Source organism: Anser anser (assembly GCF_964211835.1).
Source record: "Anser anser genome assembly, chromosome: 1".
Lineage (NCBI taxonomy): Eukaryota > Metazoa > Chordata > Aves > Anseriformes > Anatidae > Anser > Anser anser.
The window spans coordinates 215,715,210-215,741,735 of NC_139720.1; the positions used below are offsets into that span (position 1 = coordinate 215,715,210).

Below are 26,526 nucleotides of genomic sequence, written 5' to 3' on the forward strand. Positions count from 1 at the left end.
TGCCAGGGTGTCCTGGGCACACCCACCCTGGTGTGCCGTGGGTGCTGTTCCTGTGGATGGACTCAAGGGTGCCCTCGTCTCCAGACTGTCAGGGTTACCTGCGGTTGGGCAATGCTAGAGAAAAGTACCATCAGGGCCCTCCCTGCTCGCAGGGACCCCTTCGGTCTCAGTCACAAAGCAGGGAGCATGCCCAGCACGGCGGTTATACCAGTCAGGGAGATGGAGGTGCTAGGTTATGTGATAAAGCAGCACCGAGAAGCAGTGGCAGGCAGGGGAACCCGATAACCCAGGGAAGGGGATCCCTGTGCCCAGCTCCACCCAAGGCTGTCTCAGCAGCGGTCACTCCAGGGCTGAGGGCGGCGCCCATCACAACAGGAGCAGGAGTAGCTGCCCTGAGCAGCCACAGGTGTTGGGGACGCTGCCTGGGACACGGGGCATGTTGTGAGAGGCAGAATGCAGAGCATTTTAGGGTTGCATAAGACTTATTATGGGATGTGTAGCAGAGGAACTACACGTGTGTAGCAGAGGTGGGGAAAGAGAGGGATTGAGGCAGCTTGGAGAAGAACAAAAGTGGAAAAAGAGGGAAAAGGATATAAAAGTTGATGGTTGCACGTAAGTGGATTGGTCAGCACATGTGTCTGGCCATGCGCTGCGTCGGGTGACTGTGCAGCCTGTCCCGTCTTCTTAAACTCCACGGCAAAGTATTTTTCTTGGGGACCCTATTCTGTGTGCATGTGTGTCCATGGAGTCTAAGCGTCAGTAGCTGCAATCAGATCACAGGTCCCAGGGCCTGTGGTGTCAGCAGCTGAGTGGGAGATGCAGGGGTGTCAGCCCCTGTCCCTGCTAGCGGGTGTCAAACCGGACTGGGCAGTGAGCAGCTGGAGTGGCCTCAGAGCCGGAGTGTGTGTACGTAGGGGCAAGCCCACAGCAGGGAGGCTGTCAGAAGGACCAGGGGGTTCCCAGCCTACTGCCAGAGAGAGTGCAGAGTCCGGGCTCAGCTGAGCCCCTCGGGGCGCCTGTCTGTGTGTCAGGGAACTGCAGATGAGCAGATCCAAATGAGAGCTCCTAGCTGGGGGCAATACCAAGAGCTGGAGTGGAGCTGTGCCTCAGGGGCTTGTATGTTGGGGTGCCAGCAACGGGGGGCAGCTGCTGGGCAGACCAGGTGTCTGAGCCTGGCTGCCAGAGGGACTCACCTTATACATGTGCATTCCCGATGACAGACTTTGTCAGCCAGAAAGGGGAGCAGGATGAGGCTGCAGTGCTGTCAGTGTGAGTGCTGAGCGTGTCTGTAGGGTCCCGTGTGCCCCTCTGTGTGTGTCCACTTGCACACCGGCACTAGGCTATGTGGCTGTAGGGGAGACATGCTCAGCCTCGCCACTGGTTAGACCTGGATGCATGGTGTGGTGCAGCCTCACCTGCTGGGTTTGGCAGCTGCTAAGGGGAGGAACTTGCAAGATGCACTGATGCACGTGGGTGCTGGTGGCTTGGCCTGGGCAGCAGCCAAGCTGGGGCTGTGTGCGCGGCAATGCAGTGACAGGTGCGGCTGCAGCACACACTGCTGGAGGAGCTAGGCACCTGGGCCAGGCCTACAGTTTGTGATCAGGCTCTCAATGTCCTCTGCTGCACTAAAGCCTAAAATTGCTACACCTCCTGTGCTGGCCTGACAAATTGCAGAGGCCAGGAGGCAGGCAGCTGTGGCTGGGCAGCAGGGCTCCTTGTGCTGTCTGCCCCAAGGGCACAAAGCGGCCTCTCTGCAGCCCCCATGCCCCATGTAGCCCCAGCTCTGCCACCCAAGCTGCTGCCCAGAGCCAAGCGCAGCGTGCAGGTCCCCCTGGCTGCCCCCAGCCCCCAGCGCGTTGGCAGCAGCTGAGCCCCCGAGTGCCACAGGTCTGTCCTCCACCCGCTGGCCCTGCTGGTGCTTCTCCCCAGTACCCACAAGGCCATAGTGCCAGCGCAGCACAAGCCCAGAGCAGCAGTGACAATGTCTAGCTCTGTACAAACAAGTGTGGTTTATTAAGGCATTTCTTTGAGAAGTTGGCACTTGGGTCCAGGCTGTGCTGGAGCGGCCCAGTGTGCAGGCCGACGAGCAGCGCCCAATACATGCAGCTCAGCGAGACACGATACAAAAGGTACAAACAAAGTAGAAAACAGGAATTGTAGTACAATGTGTAAAAATAAATAACTGGAGGCTTGGCTCCTGGCTGGGCTCAGCAGCACGTGGCTGTATCCCCCCAGACAAAAGAGGGGCTGTGTGTCTGCCCCTCCTACATGGCGTGCAGGGGGTGACCCGTCTACACCCCACATCCTGAACGTGCAGAGGGGAGCAGGGCTGCTTGGCCATCCTAGCCCCATGCAAGGCTCACAGCACATGTGGCTCCTTGGGAGTGCCTCCCTAGGCTGTCCCTGTGCCACGTGAGGCAAGAACTGTCCTCCCCTCCCAGAGCCACCCTGGCTCCCTCATGGGCCCCAGACATGGCCCTGGTGCCACCACTGCTGCTGCAGATCCCAGCCCTGTTGTTGTCCAGGGCAGCTCCTGGGGCTGCCAGCACTGGGCACACACTTGCATGGGCATCACGAGGACCACGGGGGCAGGGGCAGCACAGTGCCGTGTGTGGGGCACCCATTGCATGGGCTGGGCTGGGACCCATGGCGTGTGGGGGAGGTTGGAGCTGAGACACTGGCGGAGATGTGGCTGCAGTCACAGGAGGTTCTGAGTGGGAAATGGGCAGTGGGCAAAAACGGCTGTTTGTGGCTGCTGTGATAAAACATTTGGGGCTGGGATGACAGATGGGGATGCAGCTATGGTGCTGACAGGGTTTGGGCTGAGGCTACAGAGCAGGTGTAGGAGAAGTGTGATAGGAAGGAAATTCCCAAATACAATAAACAGCCCCAGGCCCCCTTCTCAGATGTCTGGGTGTCCTCCCAGGCTGACTGTGTAGCTGGGGCTGCCATGGTGCCCCGAATGTCCTGCTCCCAAGCCTCACCCTGCATCCTGTACCACCTGTGTGGGTCACAGCGATCCTGAGCACCCAGGGCCATAGTGGCCGGCACAAGGACTGCACTCCCAAGGTGGAGGGCCATGCAATGCCCTGTGGGCTGTGGGTGAGCACTGGGGCAGGGGCTGGCCCCGGCATGAGCTGATGCCAGCTGCAAGCAGTGCTGGTGTGAGGATGGGGACCAGCCCCAAGGAAATGTGGCTCTCCCCCATGATCACAACACAACATGAAGGAGTGGTGCAGAGCAGCCCCTGCACAGAGGGCTGGGGGTTCTGGCAACCACTCACATTCTGGAGGTGTTCCTGGTGGCCCAGCCTGTACTGGTGAGCAGGTTGCACTGCAGGGCCCTGGGGGAGGCCTGCCACCCCGTATCCCATACTGTGGCTGCAAGACAACATGCTGTTTACCACCATGCCAGCCTCAGGCCATGTGGTTTTTCAGGGTACCCCCCCACCCCTGCTTCCTTGCAGCTGCAGGCTGGTCACCAGGCCCGGGGCAGACAGAGCGAGAGGTGGTCACTGGCTTGTGTCCCTGAGCGGCCACATCGGTGCCTTTCCTGGGGGGCTTGGCATCCTGGGACCAGCTGATGCTCTTGCCATCCCTGCCACAGCCTGCCCAGTGTCTGCGCCTGATGCTTCAGCCAGCCCACAGCTCAGAGAGGCACTTGGGCCTGGGAGCAGCCTCTCTGTGCTGGGTAGGGCACCCAGCCTCCCAGCCAGCCCCTGAGAAGCAGTGCCCTCCAGCAACCCTGGGAAGGAGAGCCCTTACAAGAGGCAAATGCAGTGGGGGCAGGTGGAAGGGCTTGAGGGACCTGAGAGGATCCCCTTTCCCCCCCATCAGCCACGGATAGGCAAGCAGACAGTGGCTGATGCCTCCTCCTCCCCCTACAGCTTGGCCTGGGATGTGTTTCCCCATATTATCAGCAAGCAAGTTCAGCCATCCCCATTCCCACAGGCAGCATGGGCAGACCAACAGGCAGCTGTGGCTGTGCCGTCTGAGCAGTGCATCCCTGTCCAGGGAGCATTCCTCCCCGGCCCCGTAAGCTCCCACAGAGACGGGGCCAGCAGGGATGGGCCAGCCTCCTACTGCACCCAGGGTGCTGCATGGCTTGGGCAAGCAGCCAGGCAAGAGCAGGGTCTGCAGTCTGCAGTGCCCTGGCCCAGCAGGGCAGGGAGCACCCATCTGCTCCTGGCCCCTCTCAGAGCACAGAGTACCACGAAGCACCAGCGTGCCAGGCGCCGATCTGAGACACCATGAGCAGTACAAGAAACCATGCCCTGGGGTGCTGGTACTAGGATCAGCAGTCCATAGGGCATCAAAACTAGCACTGAATCTGCCAGACCACAGGGAGTCACAGGAGCCGGCAGTCCCAAAGGACATGGGAACCTGCAGCTCATGGGGGCTCCAGGCCAGGCAAGGTGCTGGGAGAGCAGGATCAGCACCCATGCAGAGCGGCCCTGGGCTTGGCCCTGCTCCTGGCCCCATGGCTGCAGGTCTAAATCCTGAGCTCGGCCTCCTCAGGGGGCTCCAGTGAGTGCTCGGCACTGATGGCAGAGGCCGAGGGCCCCTGTGAGATGCCAAAGGGCGAGACCACGGGGGAGCGGGCAGCCAGCGGGGACAGCGAGGGGGAGAAGCTGGGTGACATGGCAGAGGACGAGATGGAGCCCTCGTGGCTGATGGGCGAGCGGCGCAGGGAGGAGGGGTGTGGGAAGGTCCTGCCTGCTGGTGGCTTGGGGGGCACAGACTTGGCACCTGGGTGGGCTACTGAGGTGATGAGGGGTGGGGGATCAATGCGGGGCTTGGGCTCTGCCTTGGGCTTGGATGGAAAGGGCTTGCGCAGGGAGCTCTCATCCTTGAGGCGGGCGATCTCTGTGAAGACGCTGGCCAACGGCTGGAACTGGGGGCACCAGTTCAGCAGGTAATCCCAGTTGTAGCTGCCGCGGAGCTCCTCATCGCTGGCCACGATGGCGGTGAGCGAGCCCTCCACAGAGGGCTTGCCATCCTCTGGGAAGGCGTAGTCCTGGGGCTGGGAGGACACACTGAGGCCGCAGCGCACACCGAGGAAGGCGCTGCCTCCCCCATCCTCACGGTACAGCTGCGGGGGTGGTCCCGGCAGCAGTAGCCCGGAGCCCTTCTTGCTCTTGAACCACTGGGTGCTCTCCAGGGCAGCTGGCTCACAGGAGATGTCGGACAGCTGGTCGGCATCTTGCTGGATGCCAGAGTCAGGGCCACGGGCAGAGATGTGCTCCTGCATAGAGGCCGTGATGCTGGCCACACGCGGGTACTCGTTGATCATCCGAATCTCGTCATCTTCAGCAGCCTCGGCAGAACCTCTGCCACTGGAGTGCGAGGGGTCCAGTGAGCCACCTCGTGTGTAGGGCCCTGCTGGCTCACCCCCGTACCCTGGCAGGGCCTGATGGTAAATGTGCTCACCCCCAGGAAGCGCCGGTTCCTCGCGGCCCAGCTTCTGCAGGGAGCCGCTCTGGACGCGGGCCAGTGGCCTGTCCCCCTCTGGCTTCTCATGGCCCCGGCGGTGACGGGAGCGGACCAGTGCCAGCACGATGGCCACAGCAGCCAGCACCACCACGACCCCCAGTGAGGCAGCCACAGCCACCAGCAGCAGGTTGAGGTCCGGAGCCAGGCCGAAGGAGGTGTGTGTGATGTCAATGGTGACCTGTGCGGAGGCTGAGCGGGAGGCAGGCAGGGGGCTGCGTGCCTGCACCTCCACACTCATCTCACGCGGCTCCCTCTTGGCGCGCCCAGCCCCAGCCTGGGGCTGGCTGTCCACACGCAGGTAGATGGTGCCCGTGGTTTGGTTGATGGCAAAGTACGGTGATGGCTTCGTCAGGGAGTACAGCACAACGCCATCAGCCCCCTCATCCTCGTCTGTTGCCAGCACTCGCCCAATGCTCTGCCCTTTGCGGGCACCCTCAGGGACCTCAAAGCTGAAGGAAGGGCTCAGGAAGATGGGATCATATTCATCCTCCCCAGTCACCAGTACCCGCACAGTCACCGTGGCAGAAGCGTTGCCAGCATCGGTGGCCCTGACTAGGAGTTGGAAGGCTTTAGCTCGTTCGTAGTCAAAGGTGAGACGTGAGCGCAGCTCCCCAGAGCTGCTGTTGATGGCGAAGGCATCCCGGCCCTCTGCCACACCAGGCTCCCCAACTGGCTGCTCCAGCACTGCATACCGAAGCTCCCCAAAGACGCCTGTGTCTGCATCGACGGCACGCAGGGTGGTGACCAACGTGCCAGGAGGCAGGTTCTCCCGCATGCTGGCACTCAGCATCTCCACTGGGAAGTACGGTTTATTGTCATTGACATCCTTCACCTCAATGGCTACAGGTACCAGTGCAAAGTGGCCGCCCAGCTCATCCGTAGCCTGCACCACGAGGGCGTGCAGTGACTGGGCCTCACGGTCAAGGGGCTGTGCCAGGCACAGGGCCCCCGTACTCTCATGAAGCTGGAAGAGCCCATTCTGGTCACCTGAGCTGATGGTGTAGTGAACGTGGCCGTGGGGCCCCGAGTCAGCATCATGGGCCACCACCCGCAGCAGCTCTGTGCCAGGGGGCACACTCTCGCTCACTGCTGTGCGGTACTCAGCTCGGGCAAACACAGGTGGGTTGTCATTGACATCCTGCACAGTGATGAGCACAGGCACTGTGGCACTGCGCTGTGGCAGGCCCCGGTCCGACGCTGCCACGGTGAGGTTGTAGACTGGGATGGCCTCAAAGTCCAAGGGCTCCACAAGCACCAAGGCACCCTGCGTGCGGAGGTGTCCTCCTGCCCAGGCCACACGGCTCTCCACCTGGAAGGCATTGCCACCATTGCCACTGACGATGGTGTAGTCAAAGCCAGCATTCTCCCGGGAGAGATCAGCATCACCTGCCTCCAGTGTCAGCACAGTGGTTCCCGGGCGCAGGTCCTCAGGGACACTGGCATTGTAGCATGGCACCTGGAAACTGGGGCTGTGGTCATTCACATCGAGCACCTGCAGCTGCACAGTGGCCCAAGATGAGAGGCTGGGAGAACCACGGTCGCGGGCCTCCACCACAAGGTCCAGGGTAGGCTGGCTGGCATCGAATTCCACCCGCCGGATGGTGAACAGGGTCCCTGTGAGGGCACAAAGCCAGAGTCAGCATGGGGAGCCAGCAGGGAGCTGGGCATGGTGTTCTGGGATGCTGTGGTGGTGGGCCTTGATGGCTGCCACCACTGTGTCTGCCTCCCTGACCACCCCAGCCGTAACGAGGGGCCAGCATGGGGGCCCCTCCCTCTGCATGCACTGTTGGATCAATCCACAGCATGAACCCTCTGTAGCAGCTAGCCCCACGCACCATTGCTGGGGTCGATGGCGATGTCAGGGCTGGGCACAGCCAGGTGGAAGGTGACATCCCCGTTGCTGCCAGAGTCTGGGTCAGTGGCACTCACAGTGAGAAGGATGCTGCCTGCAGGTGTGTGCTCTGGCAATGTCACCTGGAAAAGAAGAAAGCCCCAGTCAAAATTGTGTCCCTCTGTGGGCATCTGTTCCTGCTTGACTAGATCTGGCCAACAGAGCTGGGAGAAGGTCTGGGCTGGCTAGGGCAGCCATGGCCAAAGTAGCTCAGTTCCTCGCTGACCAGGGCCTTCCCACCTCTGTACCAGGGCCATGTTTGGCACACTTCAGGTCACCTGTCCCACATGCACAACACCTAGCCTTGTAAGTGTGACTTCTGAAAAACTTCAGCATCCAGTTATCGATCCTTTTCTCTACCCTCCTCTGCTATGCTGAAGAACTTATTAGCTGATTTTTTTTTTCTACAAAAGGTATTTTACACAACTCAAAACACCTCTCATCCTCTTGTGCCAAACAGCATATACAAACAGGCAGTCTTCCACTGGTCTGTGCTCTCCCAACCTTCAAGCATTTCTGTGTCTTCCCAACTTCTTGCATCTCTGCTCCAGAGATACATCACATGGTACTGGTCAGCTTTTGTCCATTGACCTCCCTATGGGGCCTCCGTCCAGGTCTCACCAGAAACACGTGTCAGCTTGTGACCCATCTCCCACCAATTTTGGCCTTCCTGCTGGTCCTGCTTATTCTGGCACGTACCATCTGCATGCAGCTGGGCAGGCCTGCAGCTGCTGATCCCAGTGCTGCGTGCCTGGTTTCAGCCTCCTGTTCACACTGCAGTGACAGCAGGAGGGGTGTCAGGATGTGGCTAGAGGCTCAGGAGGAGAGGGGCTAGGATGGGCTCAGACCCATCCTTGAGGGGATCTCTGTGCCTCATAAGGTCAGGTGAGCCAGGCAGTGTGCAGGAGCAGCACAGGGGCTTATGCAGGGGAGCCAGCACGTGCATGTTCAGGAGTGTGCGTGTACAGTACCTGGTAGAAGCCCTGGCTGAAAGACGGTGCGTTGTCATTCACATCCTCCACGACAACGGTGAGGTTGGCCTCGGTCTCATGGCGGGTGTCAGAGGCACGCAGGGTAAGGGTGTAGTGGCTGCGTTGCTCGTAGTCCAGTGGCCCCGTAAGGGCAATGCGTCCCCCATACCGCAGCACACCGAATGTGCCCACAGCATCACCATCCAGCACGAGGGTGTAGGAGAGTGTGGGGCCCGAGTCCACATCGTTCCCTGTCAGCTGTGCTATCTGGGTGCCTAGCAGTGTGTCTGGGGAGAGGCAAGGCATGAGCAAGCAGCCCCATCTCCTCAGAGAGGACCCAGCTCACATGGGGGAACCAGCCTGCGCAACGGGGATAAGGGAGAGGTCCTAGTGGTCAAGGAACAGGTCTTGGGAGCCAGGCAGGAGGACTGGGCAGGCATACCAAGGGCAGAGAGCCAGCAGGGCACTCGTGTGCAGCCAGAACCCCCATGAAGTGGGCAGAGACCAAGGAGGAGTTGGGAGTTCAGCTGGTTCCCTCAGGACACAGCTGCTGCATCACAGCCAGCCATACAACCCCCAGCCCCAGGCCATCACAAACAGGGCAGTGCCAAAGGGCTTGGGGGAGCTCAGTCAGTGGGTCAGCACATGCCATCCCTCATCAAGGGAATGAGCAAGCCTCTCTGGGGGCTTCTCTCCCACCCACAGGTGTCCATCATGCCTCAGCTCCTGCCACTGGTGACGCGCTAACCTGTGGGGCTGATCTGCACTTACTTTCTGGGACCCGCACCTCCCAAGGAAACGGGATGGTGGGGCTATTGTCATTGATGTCCATCACCACAACGGTCAGCGTGGCAGAGCCCACAAGAGGAGGTGTCCCTCTGTCCATTGCTGTTACCACCAAACTGTGGGAAAGAACAAGGGCACGGAACAAGGTTCACAGATGCGGCCATGTGTGTGAGGGCCAATACATGCATGCACAGCATCTGGAACATGGGGCAAGGGGGCACTGCACATGTGTGCAGGGTTGGAGTGTGTACACATGGTAGTAGAACTATGTACAGCATCTGGAGTATATGGGGCAATGGATATGTGCAGAGCATCTGGAGTACATGTGGGTCAGTGGATATGGGCCCATAAGGAATATGGGGCAGCAGATGGATGTACGTTTGGGGCGTGTGTTTGGAGTGCAGTGGGTTTGTGTCCAGCACCTGGAACATATGAGCAGGCAGGAAATGTGGGCACAAGAGTCTGGAGCATGCACAGCCCTGGCATGTGCACATGCATGGTTGGGGGCTTTTGCAAGGGGGTTACAGTGGATGCATCCATAGCATTTTCAGTCTGTGCAAGAGGCACAAGAGGAGACTGTGCAAGAGGAGTCTGGAATGTTGGTGAGAAAAGATGTGGGCAGAATGTGTTGAGGCATGCAAGGAGACAGGTGACAGCATTTGGAGCATATTTGGGAGCTGGGGAATACACGGAGCCTCTGTTTGTGTGGAGCAGTGATGTGTATGTGAACGGAACAAATCCCCTAGGCCTCCACATGCCTTGGAAGAGTGAAGAGAGATTTGAAGCATGCACATGACAGCGGGAACATAGCCTTGGTGAGGTGGATGAAGTTCTTCCTTGTATCTGAACCATGCATGTATAAAAAGGTAGGGGAGGACTTAAATTCATGGTTTGTAGTGTTTGTCATCATCTTACATACTTGTGGTTAGGCTCACTGGAGGATGTCAAGAATGTGCACATGCGGTGAGGGACCGAGGACTTGGGGTGAATGCAGAGGGACTTGCAAGAGGGCTGAGGCTGATGCATAGCTTCCGGAGGGCATGTGGCAGGGCAGGAGGGTGCAATGTGTGGGAGTGGGAAGGGACTGAACAGATATGGTCTGGATTGAGCAGGCAGGAAAGAGAATGGATGCAGCTACTGAAGAGTCCACTGCCCCCTTCACAGTCTTTTCAGATTTGTGACATCCAGGCTGAACAGAGCACAGGCTCATCTCAAGACTATCTGCCATGCCCTCAGTGCCATTTGCTACCCATGCTACTACTAAGGCCGAGTTTCTGCTGTTGTTTGGCAATGGCTTTGGGTGGCACCAAGTAACAGACTATCCTCTGCAGCCTTGGGGATGCTGCTCCTATGCCCCTCTCATACCTATGGTACAAGTTGGTCCGGCCCTACTCACCGGGTCTGTGACCAGATCTCCCTGTCCAGGATGGCAGCAGTAGTGATAGTGCCGGTCTGAGGATCGATGTGGTACAAGCCTGTCATTGGTAGGGACTGGTTAATGGCATAAGTCACCTGCCCATTCACTCCCTGATCCAGATCATCTGCCAGGACCTGCAAAGCCACAAGAGAGATTCAGCAGTGCAGTTGTGGAGTCCTACAAACCACAGCCCTCCAAGGCCAGACCTATGGATTTATAGGTGCCAGCCCCAGGCCCATGGCACAGCCCCCCACCTCCTCACCCTGGCACGGGCAGCCAGGGGCCCGGATGTCCCTGTTTGTGCCCCCAGTGCTACCTGGATGACTGGGGAGTCATAGCCCTGTGATTCCCAGATGAATGCCACATAGTTCTGCAGCTGGAAGCGTGGCAAATTGTCGTTCACATCTTGCAGGTTAAGGTTTATGGCCATAAAGCTGAAGGAAGCTGCTGTCTCTGCCTGGACCACAAGGCGCAGCCGGGGGCTGGCCTCGAAATCCAGGCTGCTGGAGTCCTGAACTGAGATGGCACCTGGGGAAACAGCAGGGTCAGGGGGAGAGGGGGTGAGTGATGCACCAGCACACCCAGCCCCCATCTTCTCTTTTGTTCCCTTACACTCAACCCATCCCTCTGCCCATCCATCCGTTCTCAAATAGAGAGAAATAGCATACTGAGCTCCTCTGAGCCCTCTCCAAACTGAAAGCCTTCTCATCAGCTCTGGTGAGCTGCTCTGGTGATAAATCCTGAACACTACTCAGGACAGACAGCTTCCACTTACATTAAAGCATGCAATAGTCCACCCACTGGAGACACCATCTGGTATTGCCAGTTTAGAAAAGAACTGCCCCGTGTCAAGCCCCATAATGTGGAGCTAACTACAGCTATTTGTCTAGGCTGAATCCATAAAAAGGCACTGAAGGACCTGCCAGCAGTTCGTCTGCTAGGAGCCTCAGGACAGACTCCCAGTCTTACCATCCTGAGCCACTGTACACATCGGATCTGGCAATGACAGAGTATTGCTGTCCCACCTAAGAAGGTAGTAGGCACCCTCAAAGGTCTACTAAAATAGATCTAAGATAGGTTGGAGTATTGGGTGATCAGCAACAGCATGAAGTTCAACAAAGGAAAATGCTGGGTTCTGCACCTGGGACAGAGTAATGCTGGACACAGGAATAGAATGGGAGATGAGTGGACACAGAGCAGCTCAGCAGAAAGGGCTCTGGGGGTGCTGGTCAACAGCAGGCTCAACATGAACATCAGTGTGCCCTGGCACCTGTTCCATGTTTCCTGTGAAGAAATTCTTCCCAATATCCAATCTAAATGTCCCCTGGCACAACTTGAGGTCATTGCCTCGCATCCTATCTCTTGTGACCTGAGAAAAGAAACCAACACCCTTCTTGCTGCAACCTCATTTCTGCAGACTAAACAGCCCCAGTTACCTCAGCTGCTCCTCATATGTCTTGTTTTCTAGTCTTCACCAGCTTTGTTGCTCTTCTCCGCACACGCTTGAGCAACTCAATGTCCTTAGTGCAGTGAGGGGTCCCAACCTGAACATGATATTTGAAGTGCAGCCTCACCAGTGCCGAGTACAGATGGACAATCATTTCCCTAGTCCTGCTGGCTGCATTATGATGCAGGCCAGGATGTCCTTGGCATTCTTGTCTACCTGGGCACACTGTGGGCTCATATTCAGCCAGTTGTCGAGCAGCATCTCCAGGTCCTTTTCTGCTGGGCAGCTTTTCCGTCAATTTTCCCCAAGCCTATACCACTGCATGGGTTTGCTGTGACCCAAGTGTAGCACATGGCATTTAACCTTGTTGAATCTCATACAACTGGACACGGCCTAGCTTGCCCGATCCCTCTGCACAGCCTTTCTACCCTCAAGCAGATCAACACTCCCACCCTACTTGCTGTCATCTGCAAACTTACTGAGGGTGAACTCAATCCCCTCATCAGTATCATTGATATTAAACAAAACCGGCCCGAGTACTGAGCCCTAGGGAACACCACTTATGACTAGACTCCAACTGGATCTAATTCCATTCATAATGACTCTTTGGGCCTGGACATCCAGACATGTGTTTACACACTGAGAGAGCCACGCTCTCTTTGCAGCTCGTTTCAGCCTCTACAGGCAACCACTGGGTGAACTAGTTGGGCGACAGGGATGCAATATCAGCCATGCAGAACAGCTATGTTGCCTTGGACAAGCTTGGCTTCTAAGGGCTCTGCTAACAGCTTTGCATGAGTTCCAATGCACACAGGCCATACATCCAGGAATAGAAGACACTGGTTATAGTGATCAGAATGGCAGCCTGGTTTGGAGAGCAGCTGTATGCTCACCACCTGCAATCCAAGGGCTGGGAGCCAGCTGGGTAGCCCCGGGCCCTCTGGTACTGTTTGGCTGCAGGGCAGGCCCTGCCTCCAGGGCTGGCTTGACCCAGGACGAATGCAAGGAAAGTAGCCAGCAGCAGCAGTTCTCCATCTGAGGGGTTGTTCTTGCCCTGGACAGGAATAGTAGAGCCCAAGGCACTGTTGCGTGCGGCTCAGGATGCTTCTGGCCTTCCCTGCTCTGGTCAGGCACTTTGGTGTGTAATCCAGTGAGCAAGAGTCCCTCTCCAGCACTAAGCTCTCACACAGGGCCTGTGGACAAAACTCTGGTTTTCCCTGGAGAGGAGATAAGCCTGGGATGGCTGAGGACAGTGAAGGACTGGTGCCTATGCACTGGCTTGTTACAGCAGAGCTGAAGGTCAGGGGCCTAGGCAACTGGTGCAGGGCTGGGAGCCGTGCTGTGCCAGCCCCCTCCCTCACTGTGGTGCTGCAGCACCCCACATCTAGTCATAGCATACGGCCCCTTGCGTGGGGAGAAAGCAGGGAAGTGTCTCACAGATGGATGCATGGTACTTGAGAAGGACCGTGTTTTAAGGGAAAAAAAAACGTATTCTGGGCACTTTGCTGGAGGGAAATGTTTCCTCACTGAGATGAAGTGATACTGCCACAGCAACTGAGGTGCAACCAGGATGTGTCCAGGGTGTTCAGGGCACTACTGGCAGACATGGCCCAAACACAGACAAGAAGGGATGTGAAAGGACTGGTATCACAGAGGTGCATGTGGGGTGCCATTCTGTTACCCTTACCAGGCCTTCCTGCAGCACACCATCACATCTCGCTGTGCAGACCAGTGCCACAGCCATGCACAGTGTAGCAGTGCCTTGCTCATACTGCCCAGGACATCAGGAAGAGGGGTATCACTGCGTGACTGATTCCACTAGGTCTCAGCCTCCTGCACTGGGGAACAAGATCCCTGTGCAGTAGAGAGGGTCTCGCTGCAGAGCTGGGTGGAAAAGCAAAGGGAAGGAGAGGGGCTGTGTGAGGTCTGTCCCGGTTGCATTGTCTGCATGGGGTTTCAGACCTGAGCTGCTGCAGTGGTGGTGGTACTGTACCGGATCTGCTCAGGGGCAGATCCAGGCAGCTACTGTTCTCGGACAGCCTGCCCGTGAACCATATGGAGGAGACAAGGAATGGCTCTGTGAGCAGCCTGGACATTGGGGGTTGCTTTCATCTCCTGACTATAATGGCAGCCCTGTAGGCATTGGCTAAGACACCTGGTAGACTGACTGCTGGCACAGGGACTAGAAGGAATTAGCCAAGGTGCCACCCTTGTCAGCCCCTCCTGCGTTTCACAGACATAGCAGCGCCACTGATACCAAATGCTCACTTCTGAACGCCAGCTTCAGACAGGCAGACTCCTATGGCACTGTGTTAAAACTGCTCCTGCACAGGTGGAAATCCCTGGGACCGAGAGCACACAGAGGACCAGCCCTGAGCACAGCCACTCTCCACAAAGACCTCTGTGAGCTTGACTGGGAATCTCTTGCATCTGCCCTTTGACTCGGGGTTTCAGGAACTGCTGAGTATCAGTCCCTGAGCTCAGTTTAGAATTGGGGTGAGTTCAGATGCTGGCATGCACCAAGTTATGGAGGAGTAGCAGTCAAACTGTGCACATTGCTTCACTGCAAGGTGGCATCCGGCCCTCTGGGCAGCCAGGGTGCAAGAAGCCCTGCAGGTCAGGCCTCCTGGGGCAGCTGCCATGCTGCAAAGCTGTAGCAGGAAGCCGGTAGCTGCAGCTCAGGTTCCTCTGGGCTGCGACACCCTTCCTGACATGCTGTGTCCTGGTCTGGCCTCTTCCCAGTGATCCCTGTGTCCATGCTGTGGCTTGCTCACAGCAGAAGCACAGGGTGGTGAGTGGCTTGCAGTGACACCAGGGTGCTGAGGATACTCTATGGCAGCTGAAGGTACAGTGATGACAGTGGGCTGCCACAGTCACTGTGGCTTCCAGTGGCCAGTCATTAATCATGGTGCTAATGTTTTGCATGCCGTGCCATACCATGGATGGCTCACAAGGGCCTGCACAGTGGCCAGAGGCTGCAGAGGGCACAAGCACTGTGGCCAGAAAGACCTTTGACAGCCCAGAACCCTTTTCCAACCCCAACCATCCATCAGACCACAAGAGAATGGCATTTTCTCAAGAAGTTCCAAGTTGACCTCTAGGCTCTGGGGACTTTTTCATACCCCAGCCTCTTCTAAACTACAGAGCAAGCACCAATGTCACAGCAAGGCACCCCTCACCCTACCCTCAGCCAGGACTTCCGCGATGTCAAGGGATACGCAGCCTTTCAAATGCTGTCCTTTGAAGCTCATGGTGCAAACAATGCTTGCCCAGCATCACTGGGCAGCATCCTGCAATCTGCCTCACTGCTCTGCCTGGGCTACCAGCCAGCCACTAGCACCTCTACTATATTCAGCACCCACTCACTGCTCAGGGAATAGTGGTGCAGAGGGACGGCTCTTAGAAATACACCTTAGAAATGCCCATGGGAGACTGAGTGGTTCCCCATTTGTTGTCACCTTTGGGACCATACAGAGACAGCCATCAATCCCCAGCAGCGTTGTAGTCACGGCAGCTGCATGCACACCTCTAAGGCCCCAACACAGGATGTCTCATTTAGCTGATCTTGCCATCTAAGGCCAGGGCTGCACCCAGGTTGCCTCTTAGCAATGGCCCTGGCCTCTGCTAACTTTTGAACTGGGCCTGCGAATTTTTTGGGGAAAGATCCAGTTAGCAGGGACCAAAATTATGCTAAGAGCTGTGTTAGCAACCTCTGGACAATGATGGGATAGTGTCTATGTCCAAATCCTAATACCATTAAATTTACTGGTAGAGGTGTAGACTGTTCCTGTGCCTTTGGAGGGCTCTGAGATTTGTGATAGCTGAGCAGGCACTGACAGAGCACAAGTGACCTTCCCTTGCTGCTTCCCCAAGTGGTCCTGCTGCTGTACCTGAATTGGGCTGGATAAGGAAAGCATTCTTTTCGTTGCCACTGATGATGCTGTATGTGATGCGCCCAGAAGAGCCCCCTGTGTGCACAGCTTGGATGCTAGCGACAGCAGTACCTGTAAGGGAGGGAACAATGTTGAAGGGGCAGCAGAGTCTCAGGGCAGGTGCCAGAGGTCAGGGTGGTTGGTGGGCAGCACATGCTGTACCACAGGAACATGGCCCCGCCTGAGGATACTGCTGCCAAAGGAGGTGAGATCTAATGGTAAACTCTGAGCTGAGAGTCAGGACTTCTGGGGCCTGTCTGCGGCCCTTCTATGGTCTCACTGAACCCTGCAGACCTTCCAGGAGCATCTGTGCACCTGTGACCCACAGGATTACCACCCTCAGTGCCCTGGGCACCAGTCAGGCCCTGCTATCCCCTGGATCTACACAAAGCATGATGACTTCCAAAAACTCTGCAGTTCTCCCCAGTCTAAACATCCCCCTTCCTCCCCATCCTCTCCCATTTCGTCCCAGCCTGTGCTGGGCACTCTGCTCAGCTGATACCTGGGGCAGCATTTTCTGGCAGGGCCACTTCACTGGTGCTCCGGGGAAAGCGCAGCCCCCGGTAGGGCTCTTCCTGCAAATGGATCACCACCACACCAGTAGAGGAAAGTGCAGGTTGCCCCAAATCTGTGGCCAGGATGAAAAGAGTCCGCTGGCGCTGGCTGAGTGAGCCCAGGGGCTGCAGCAGCTGGATATCCCCTGTGTAGGAGTTGATTGCGAATGCAGAGTTGGGGGTGGCAAGGCGATACAGGATGGAGGCGTTGGCACCTGCATCCCTGTCCTCTGCCCTCATGGTGGCCACAACCTGCTTGAGTGATGTGTGGCGAGACAAGTTGACAGTCAGCGGGCTGTGCAGGAAGGCAGGAGCATGGTCATTAACATCCCGCACCGTGACCATGACCCGCACAGCTGCACTCTTGGGTTCCCATGGTGCTGAGTCCACAGCCTTCGCAAGGAAGCTGTAACTGGTGTGGCGCTCCCGGTCCAGTGGCTGGGCACTTCTGATGCGCCCGCTCTGTGGTTCTACTTGGAACATGCCCAGTGACTCATTGCCCAGGTAGTAGGTAACCTGCCCGTTGGTGCCCTCATCAGGGTCCTCAGCTTCCAGCTGCAGAACCAGGGCACCAACAGGCAAGTCCTCTGGCACCTCCACCACATAGCTGGCCTGAGCAAAAACAGGTGCATTGTCATTTAGGTCCAACACCCGCACGTTCACTGACATGGTGGCACTGCGCGGAGGGGTGCCATGGTCTTGCACCACCACTGTGAGGGTGTAGAAAGCAACTTGCTCCCTGTCAAGAGCACGTGCAGTGGAGAGGACACCAGAGACAGGGTCTAGGATGAAATCCTGCCCAGGGTCTCCATCTGGAAAAGAAGAGAGGGGACAGCAAGACAGCATTATTGTAACTTGAGGTTGGCACAAGGAGGGACCTGACCTATGCTGCCTGGAGGGACAGTATGAAGTCCATCCCAGTGTGGCCTGCCAGAGAGGGTAGAGTGAGCTGTTCTTTGTAAGTCCCTGGTGGGATTTAAGTGGGACTGAAACTCCCTGGTCCAGATCTGTGTGTGTACGTGTAAGAACTGGATCCACCAGCTCACAGAGCAGTGCTGTTGCCACAGATAATGCCTGGTGTAACAACAAAGACATTTTACTTAACTATCTGTAAATTCAACAGGCCAGAGCAGGCAAGAGAGGTGTGGAACTAATTTGAGCCTGAGGAACCAGAGAGAGCCTGGGGAATGAGGCAATGTGGCCTGTGCACATTCTGAGGTGCTCTTTACTGGGGGCAGTGAAACTAGAGGGATGAGAGGAAGGAGCAGCAACACACGGTCTGGAGCAGGAGAGAGCTGATGTGGAACGGGAATTGCCACAGACGATGCTTCCAAGAGCTCCTAGCAAGCCTGGGTGAACAGCTGCTACCCACCACCAAGAATGAAACTACAGAGCTCTCTTTGTCCCTATGCTCCTCACCTGCCACGTGGTACTCCAAGCGCCCATTCTCGCCTCCATCAGGATCGGTGGCCCGCAGGGTGTAGAGTGCGACACAGCTTTGGTTCTCAGGGACCTCCACAGAACAGGATTCACTCTCTAGGTGTGGTGTGTGGTCATTCTCATCCCCTACTGTTATCCGCACAGTTGCCTTGGAGAGGTTGGGGGGCAGGCCACCATCCCGTGCATAGACTGCAGGAACACAGCAAGAGTGCTGCAGAGTACCCTGCTAACTGGGAGCTACTACCAAGGCTGTCACATGCAAGTCACAGACAATCACAGGGGAGACATGCATGGGATCACTGGCATTCCTACATGCTCAAACCACCCAACAACCTTGCATGCTCTGCAATCCCTCATCACTTCCCATGGCCTTCCCGCCTCGCAACACCACCCTTTCCCAGCAGTGAGGAGCACCCATCTGTCTCCTCTGTGCTACCTATAACCCACCCTGCCATGTCTGCTGCTCCCTTTCATGCACTAGCACAGACATACCCATCAGCACATGCTGCTCCTGCTCCTCCCGGTCCAGGGCATGTGTGGTGACAATAAGCCCCGTCTGTGGGTGGATGGAGAATGGTCCCCCAGAGAGACCCCCATAGGTCACCTGCCCATTGGCACCTGCAGGGAGGAGTACATTTGAGGGCAGCCCAGCAGCAATGCCAAGAACCTCTCACTTGGCTCCCAGCCCTGCACCTCCTTCCCCTCAGCCTTCCCATCCAGGGGGCAGACAGACTATGGAGGAGGATGTTCTTGCTGCCTGCCAAGTAAAGGTGTGGGTAGAGATGTGTAGTGGAGGGAGGTCCCAGCCCAGTCCAGCTTGTGGAAGGGAAAATGGGACAAGGAACCTCCAAGAAACAAAGCCCATTGACTTGGGAAGCAAAGGGAATCAATCTCTGTTCTCATTCTCAGCTTTTCCCAGGGTCCATCCCATCCCTCTTTACCAGGCCAGGTGATGGTTCCTCCCTCCATGGTCACCCAGGCTCTCCAAACCAGATGGGAGGGAGCAGAATGCACCTCGTCCTGCAAGTTGCATCCCCAGAAGGGCTCCTGACCAAACTGGGCAGCTCACCCTTGCCCTGCATCCTCACCCAGGTCCCGGTCTGTGGCCAGCACCTGCAGTACAGGGCTGCCAGCTGGCAGGTTCTCCATGATGTGCGCTTCATACTCAGGCTTCTCAAAACTGGGAGCCTCATCGTTGACATCCAGCACCAGCACAGAGAGTAGCTGTGTGGCCGAGCGGCGTGGGAAGCCATGGTCTGTGGCTACCACAGTCAGGTTGTGCTGCACCACCTCCTCCCGGTTCAGCGCCCGCACAACAGAGAGCGCACCTGCAGACAGGGGGAGAGGGATGATCTGGGACCGCATGCCATCAGGGCCAACCGCTCCCAGGACAGAGCTGTCACAAGGCTGCAGGCATTGGGGTGAGCTTGAGAGACAGCAAGGTCACACCAGCCAGGTGCTATGCCTGGGGCTGTCCACACCCCTTAAGTCCTTCTTACCTCCAGGTGATCTGTACTCCCCAGCCCACACTCTCCTTCTGTGCACCATGCTACATCCCCACATGTGCCTGCACCCTCCTCAGACCCCACGTTCCCACTGTTGCTGCTGCCCACCCTGCATCCTCCCAGGCCCTCACCAGTGCTGGGGTTAAGGTGGAAGCGGCCATCACTGTTGCCTGCTCGTAACGAGTAGCTCACTCGCCCATTCTCTCCCAAATCGTTGTCCTGGGCCACCACGTGCAGAGCCACGAACCCAGTTGGCTGATCCTCCATGACGCTGACAGCAGCAGGTGACAGAAACACGGGTGCATTGTCATTCTCGTCAGTCACAAACACACGGGCCGTCACAGCTGCCGAGCGGCGCTGGCTGACATTGCGTGCCTGGTCTGTGGCCTCCACCACCAAGAGAAAGGAGGCAGCAGCCTCCCGGTCAAGGCCCTGGCGAAGGGTCAGCAGTCCTGATCGGCTGTCAAGCTGGAAGGGGGCCCCAGGGGGCTCCTGGCGCAGTAGGGCATAGCGCACCTGGCTGTTGGGGCCTACGCCATCCCCATCCAGCGCCTGGAAGGTGAAGATGGACGAACCAGCCTGCACGTTTTCGGGCACCACAATGGTGATGGGGTCTTCAGGGAAGGTGGGTGCCTGGTCATTGCAGTCCTGCACATGGATCTGTACCAGCACCAGTCGGCTGGAAGGATAGCCATGCTGAGTGTCCTCAGCACTCACCTGAAGCATGTGCCGTGCCCCGGCTTCATAATCCAGCTCCTGGGCAGCGTAGATCTCCCCTGTCACACTGTCAACAACAAAGGTGCCATCCCCACCACCTCCTACCACTGTGTAGGTCAGCTGTCCTCGTGCAGGGGCATCTGGGGGTGCCACTGAGCCGATCACAGACCCTGGCTTGACCCCCTCGAGAGGGTGCAGTGTCAGCACGGTGGCATCGGGCCGGGGCAGCACACGGGAGGATGGCAGCACCTGAGAGGAGAGGCAGCAATCAGGGGTGCATACCAGGATCTTGCATGTTGGGGAGGTGGGGTGGGGAGGGGGGCTCTTGGGGGAGCCAGTGGACATGGGGCCTGAGGAGTGCAGGTGTATGAAGGCAAGGTCACAGGTCTCGTGGCCTAACAGATGAGTAACAACTTGAAAAACATGCTGAGAATGAGCACAGGCTTGACAGGATGAAAGACAAGCTTCACCTGGGGAACTAGAGTAGGTAAGGACAGACAGAGCTGCTGAATGAGCAGAGAAGGCTCAGGTAGATCAATGTATATAAATATCTGAATAGAGGGTGTATGGAAGATGGAGCCTGGCTCTTTTCTGTGGCACCCAGTGATGAAAGAGGAGGCACTGAGCACAAGGCTGTGAACCTTGTCTACCTTCCAGTTGGAGGCTGGTCACATGTTGCATCCCTCTTGGCTCAGTATTAGGGCCAGTTCTTTTTAATATCTTTATCAATGATCTGGACAAGGGAAGTAAGTGCACCTTCAATAAGTTTGCAGGTGACACAGAGTTGGGCGGGAGTGTTGATCTGTTCATGGGTAGGAAAGCTTTACAGAGGGATCTGGATAGGCTGGATTGATGAGTCGAGGACAACTGTATGAAGTTCAACAAGGTTAAGTGCTGGGTCCTACCCTATGGGTCACAAAAACCCCATGCAATGCTACAGGCTGGGGGAAGAGTGGCTGGAAAGCTGCCTGTCAGAAAGGGACCTGGGGGTATTGGTTGATAGCAGACTCAACATGAGCCAGCAGTGTGCTCAGGTGGCCAAGAAGGCCAGTGACATCTTAGCTTGTATCAGAAATAATGTGGCCAGCAGGACTAGGGAAGTGATTGTTCCTCTGTATTCAGCTCTGGTGAGGCCGCATTGAGTTCAGCTTGGGGCCCCTCACTACAAGAAAGACATCAAGGTGCTGGAGCATGTCCAAAGAAAGGCAATGAAGGTGGTGAAGGATCTAGAGAACAAATCTTATGAGGAATGGCTGAGGGAACTGGGGTTATTTAGCCTAGAGAAAAGGAGGCTCAGAGGAAACCTTATCACTCTCTACAACTACCTCAAAGGAGGTTGTAGTGTGGGGGGTCAGTCTCTTCCCCCAAGTAACAAGCAACAGGAAATAGGAAATGGCCTCAAGTTGCACCAGTGGAGGTTTAGATTAAATACTAATACTAGATTAATACTAATACTAGATTAATTAAATTAATTAAATTAATTAAAATACTAGATTAATACTAATACTAGACTTTTTTTTAGAAAAAAATCTTCAGTGAAAGGGTGGTTAGACAATGGAAGAGGCTGCCAAGGGAGGTGGTGGAGTCTCCATCCATGGAGATCTTCAAAAGCCACCTGGATGTGGTCGTTGGCAAGTGGCTCTGGGTGGCCCTGCTGGAGCAGGGTGGGGTTGGACCAGATGCCTCCAACCTCAGCCATGCTGTGATTCTGTGATTGGGTTAGACACTGTAATAGAAACAGATGCCAGCAGAAACAATTTTGCAAAACATAAGCAAGAGTGGGCAAGAAGAGAGGTAATGCTCATTCAGATGAGAGGTACAGAGAAGAAAGACAACCTAGTGTGACCTGAAGATAAATAAATACTATTACTACTTTTATTAAAGATTGTGAAGTTAATTCAGGGATGATGTACAGGAGTGAGAGAAAAGTAATAGTGTCATCTGAAGGGAAAACATGTTGAAGAACTCAGTGCAGTCTTGTCAAGGAGCTGGGGAAAAATAAAGTCCACCAAAACTGTCAACTCAGAGGAGTATCAGAACTAGTGACTGCCAAGCAAATAGCTACGTTATGGGCATGCAAACAAGCACTTCAGGGACAAAAAGCATGTCAGCCTGGTCTCAGTACTTTGAAGGCCGAGGAAGAACTTGAAAAACAAGAACAGTTAGACATGGCATAAAAAGGAAATAGTTTTAAAACGTATTGCGGAATGGCTAAAGGCAGATGTGCCAGGCTAACACAGTACTTCTATCCTCAAACACAAAGGAAACACAGTAGATCTAATTTAATATAATAATAAAAGAAAGCTGTGTACGTTAAAGGTTTGCTGACAGAGTTAGAGGGCACTGCCAGCATAGAGAAAGAACAGAACATCAAACGAAGAGAGTCGAGTGACCATGGGAACTGCAACAATGGGGACAGGATGTGCAATGGTGTACTGTGAAAGTGCATTGACTGTGGGGGAACCAGAGTCTCTGCTGTAAAATTAAATTCATTACTAACAACAGAGAAAGGATTCAGCTATCTGAGCTAACACACCAGACGGTGAGTGCCAAAGCTATGCATACATGAAGAAATTCCTGCACATCAGGAGAAATGTTTTCAGTAGATGCTGGGAAGAATTAATGCCTCTGGGCAGGAGACTTCTAAGGTTGTCTCTGCAACAACATGGGTAGGACTGGTATGGCTATCCCAGTCTGGAGAAGACAAATGTTTACTACCAGTGCTGATGCTGACCACTTTATGAATGAGAGCATTTACGAATGAGTGGCAGCTAGTCTCTTCCCATCCCATATTCTGCACCACAATGGTGGGGCCGGAGCAACAGTTGAGCAAGGGCAGAGGGTGCCCTGGGATGGAGGTGGTGGAGGGCAAGAAGGGTATGGAGGAAGGCTGCCAAGTAGCTGAATGGTGTCCTCCAAGAGATGAGCAAGGAGTGGATGGTACAGGGAGCTGGGGTGCTGGATACCTGAATGCGGATGATGGCCGAGGTACTGCGGGGCACCGTGCCCTGGTCACTGGCTGTCACAGTGAAGATATACTCGGCACGGTCAGACCGGCGTAGCACTGTGGCAGTCCGCAGCTCTCCAGTGGCCACGTGCAGTGTGAAACGCTCTGCCCAGGCTCCTGCAGAGAGAAGGTGAAATGCTGCAGGGAGAGGCAGAGAGGAGGGAGGGGCAGAGGACATGCTGGGATGGAGGAAGGACTGTGGCATGACAGGGCTGGGGCAGTGGTCACCCATCTGCCCACAAGGGTCATGGCTGCACAAGAGAGAACAGTGCCAGGTAGCCAGGTCAGCAGCTCGTACCTATTAGTGAGTAGGTGATGGTCCCATTCTCACCCTCGTCAGGGTCCTTGGCCTGGAGGGAGGCAACGAGAAGTCCCGACGGCTTCTCTTCCAGCACCTGCAGCACAGCCCAGAGAGCAGCTGAGTGGCACAGGGCATCCTCCAGAGCATTCCCACAGACCCCAAGCACAGCATCTGTGTCTTCCTACACCCGTCCTGCACCTTGCCCAGGGCACAGCCCCCCAGCCAAGACCTGAGTCTGCACAACATGGGGAAGTTTGCAGCCAAGCAGGCAGACGGAGGTCCTGCCCTGCCATCCCCCTGTGCCGCCCAGCTTAATGCAGCTTGGCAGCCTTGGCACATGCTGCAGCAGTGAGCTGCAGGGTGATGGAGGGACACTTCACCAATGTTACACCCAAGGCCTCTGCAGCAAAGAAAATCCCCTCTGCCCCCACTTGACCCCTTTGGAGGCAAATGGAAATGTTCAAGCTCTGACTAGTGCAGAGGCCACTCACCCTGGCAATGGAAAGGGTCCCCTCAGTTCCCACCAGCCAGCCCAGGGCAATTCATGATCACTGGAAATGCATCGGGCAGTTCTTCCTGCACCCAAACACCCCGACTCCTAGGGCTTTTCCCTTCTCTCCTTTGCTTCTAGTTAGCACTACTGACTGGCTGTCTGCGGGCACTTAAGACTACCATTCTGTGCCAGTGCATCACAGTACCTTTAAGGCATGAATTATGCACATCCTCAGCTAACACTACACTCTATGCTTCCTGACAGAGGCCACACATAACAGCATTGCATGGAAACTCCTAGAATCATAGAATCATGGAACATCCCGAGTTGGAAGGGACCTATAAGGATCATCGACTCCAACTCCTGGCACCACGCAGGTCTAACCCCCAAAAATTCAGACCATATGACTAAGAGCGCCGGCTCCTTTAGTGGATAACTATCCTAATGGATAATTATTCACTCCTTCCATGGATAGTTATGGAAGTAGACACATTCCCATTACGGCCCCTCACCATCCATCAGCGTTAGGGGTACCCTCAGCAAACAACCCACACCTGCTGGCAGACCCGTCTCTCCTCCAGCGCTATTTGCACCCATCAACACCTCACCAGTAGAGCAGGCACCCCACTTGGCACAGATTCTGTGATCCCTTTCTCACCAGTACGATGCTGTCACAGACCAAATTCACATCCTACAGCATAAATCGCCCTCACAGACCCAGCTGTGCTCTCTGATCTCTGTGTGGTACTGCTTCAATGCATGCATACACAGGACAAACACAATCCAAGAAAGAGTCCAAGGAAAGAGTCTGCAAGCTTTTGAGAGGAGGCAAGTGTTAATGTTGCACAAGCTGCTGGCACCACGCTGGTGGCGCTCACAGAGGGGGAGCGGGGGCGGAGGGGGACAACAACCAGAGGAGCTGGACTTGTTTAGCCGGGCCAAAGAGTGATGTGACTGCACTCTGTAAATACTGAGGAAAGGGGAGGGAAATTCCAAGGAGAGAGAGGAGCTATTTAAGCAAAAACACAATATTGGCACAAGAACAAATGAGTATAAAGTGGTCAGAAATTAGTTTAGGCTGGAAATTAAGAGATGGTTTCTAACTACCAGATCAAGGAATCTGGAACAGCATTTTACAGCAGTGATGGAGGCAGAGGACCTTCTAAATATAGCTCAGCTGTTTATGAAAAGGACTATCTATGTGGACACCTCTGAGCAGGGCCATGCTTAGGAGGCCCCTTCCAAGCCCTTCTCTGTAGCAGGCTGGGACAGGGCTTGCCCCCATGCTGTTCATAATCACCTGCAACCAAGCTACAAGGGGCTCCAACTTCATGCACATGGTCACACTGCCCGTCCACCAGAAATCAAACCCCACTTGAGGAAAGCAGTGACTCAGTGGGTGAGTTAAAAAATCAGCATCCACACAGGCTCCATTACAAATGTCATTTCAGGTGCACAAACAGAGAAATAAATAGCAATAGAAGTGGTCCTGCCTCTGCAAAAACCTCCACCTTAGTAAAATTACCACCAGGCAGGCTTGTCCAGGTCAGATTTTCAACCCTCTAAGAAGGCTGCTGCAAATACCAACCTGGTCCAGAGAGAATTGTCTCAACTAGAGGCACAACTCAAACAGTGGCTGGCAGTGGATAGAGAAGATGCAAGAAGTAGGGTACGTATGGAATAATTCTCCTGTGAAACCTTCCCAGCTTCCAGCAGTCTGTGGCTAAGTCACTTCCTGAGCCACAGATCGTACTTTTGTTCAACAGCCTTTGATGGATTTTTTTCTTTCCATGAATTCATCTAACTTTGAGCCCATGCAACTTTTGGCAATGATTTCACATTTTAATTATGTTCTGCATGAAAAAGTACTGCCTTTGTTTATTTTAAACCTGCTGCCCGGTCATTTCCTATGAAGCTGCCTAGTTCTTGTATTGTGAAAAGTACAACCTCTAATTTCCCCATGACTCCCTCTGTGCCACTCAATGCACACCTCTGTCATATTCCTGCAGTATCTATCATGCCAAAGAACGTTCAAGTATTTTCTCTCTGCATGGAAGCCATTATCTGCTAGAGATCACATTAACACTCTTTTCTGAGCCTTTTATAGCACTATTGCTTACTCAGTGGAATGAATATAATAACTGCTTGAGAGAGTCCAGCGCAGAGCCACAAGGATGATTAAGGGAGTGGAGCATCTTCCTTACGAGGAAAGGCTGGGGGAGCTGGGTCTCTTTAGCTTGGAGAAGAGGTCACAGGAGTGACCTTATTAACGTTGATATGTATAAATATGTATATGTAAACATATACATATATATATATATGTATAAATATGTAAAGGGCGAGTGTCAGGAGGATGGAGCCAGGCTTTTCTCGGTGACACCCAGTGATAGGACAAGGGGCAATGGATGTAAGCCGGAACATAGGAGGTTCCGCTTAAATATGAGACAAAACTTTTTCACGGTGAGGGTGACAAAACACTGGAACAGGCTGCCCAGGGGGCTTGTGGAGTCTTCTTCTCTGGAAACATTCAAAACCCGCCTGGACATGTTCCTCTGTGACATGATTTAGGTGTT

At 55.3% G+C, this 26,526-nt stretch overlaps 1 protein-coding gene across 4 annotated transcripts in view; it reads right to left on the reverse strand.

Moving 5' to 3' along the window:
• Positions 1 to 1,994: 1,994 nt before the first annotated feature.
• DCHS1 (dachsous cadherin-related 1) overlaps positions 1,995 to 26,526 on the reverse strand; it is an 85,530-nt gene continuing 60,998 nt past the window's right edge. For all 4 annotated transcript variants that reach the window (XM_083821715.1, XM_083821716.1, XM_083821717.1 and 1 more), the window contains 14 exons: positions 23,458 to 23,554; positions 23,119 to 23,276; positions 19,567 to 20,401; positions 19,019 to 19,258; positions 18,423 to 18,548; positions 17,910 to 18,119; positions 16,439 to 17,302; positions 15,895 to 16,008; positions 10,874 to 11,085; positions 10,537 to 10,691; positions 9,126 to 9,256; positions 8,355 to 8,641; positions 7,328 to 7,466; positions 1,995 to 7,106 (listed from right to left, as the gene is read on the reverse strand). In XM_083821715.1, the coding sequence (XP_083677841.1) occupies positions 4,492 to 7,106; positions 7,328 to 7,466; positions 8,355 to 8,641; positions 9,126 to 9,256; positions 10,537 to 10,691; positions 10,874 to 11,085; positions 15,895 to 16,008; positions 16,439 to 17,302; positions 17,910 to 18,119; positions 18,423 to 18,548; positions 19,019 to 19,258; positions 19,567 to 20,401; positions 23,119 to 23,276; positions 23,458 to 23,554 (6,183 nt within the window). In that variant the 3' untranslated portion in view covers positions 1,995 to 4,491. The remainder of the gene's footprint in view (positions 7,107 to 7,327; positions 7,467 to 8,354; positions 8,642 to 9,125; positions 9,257 to 10,536; positions 10,692 to 10,873; positions 11,086 to 15,894; positions 16,009 to 16,438; positions 17,303 to 17,909; positions 18,120 to 18,422; positions 18,549 to 19,018; positions 19,259 to 19,566; positions 20,402 to 23,118; positions 23,277 to 23,457; positions 23,555 to 26,526) is intronic.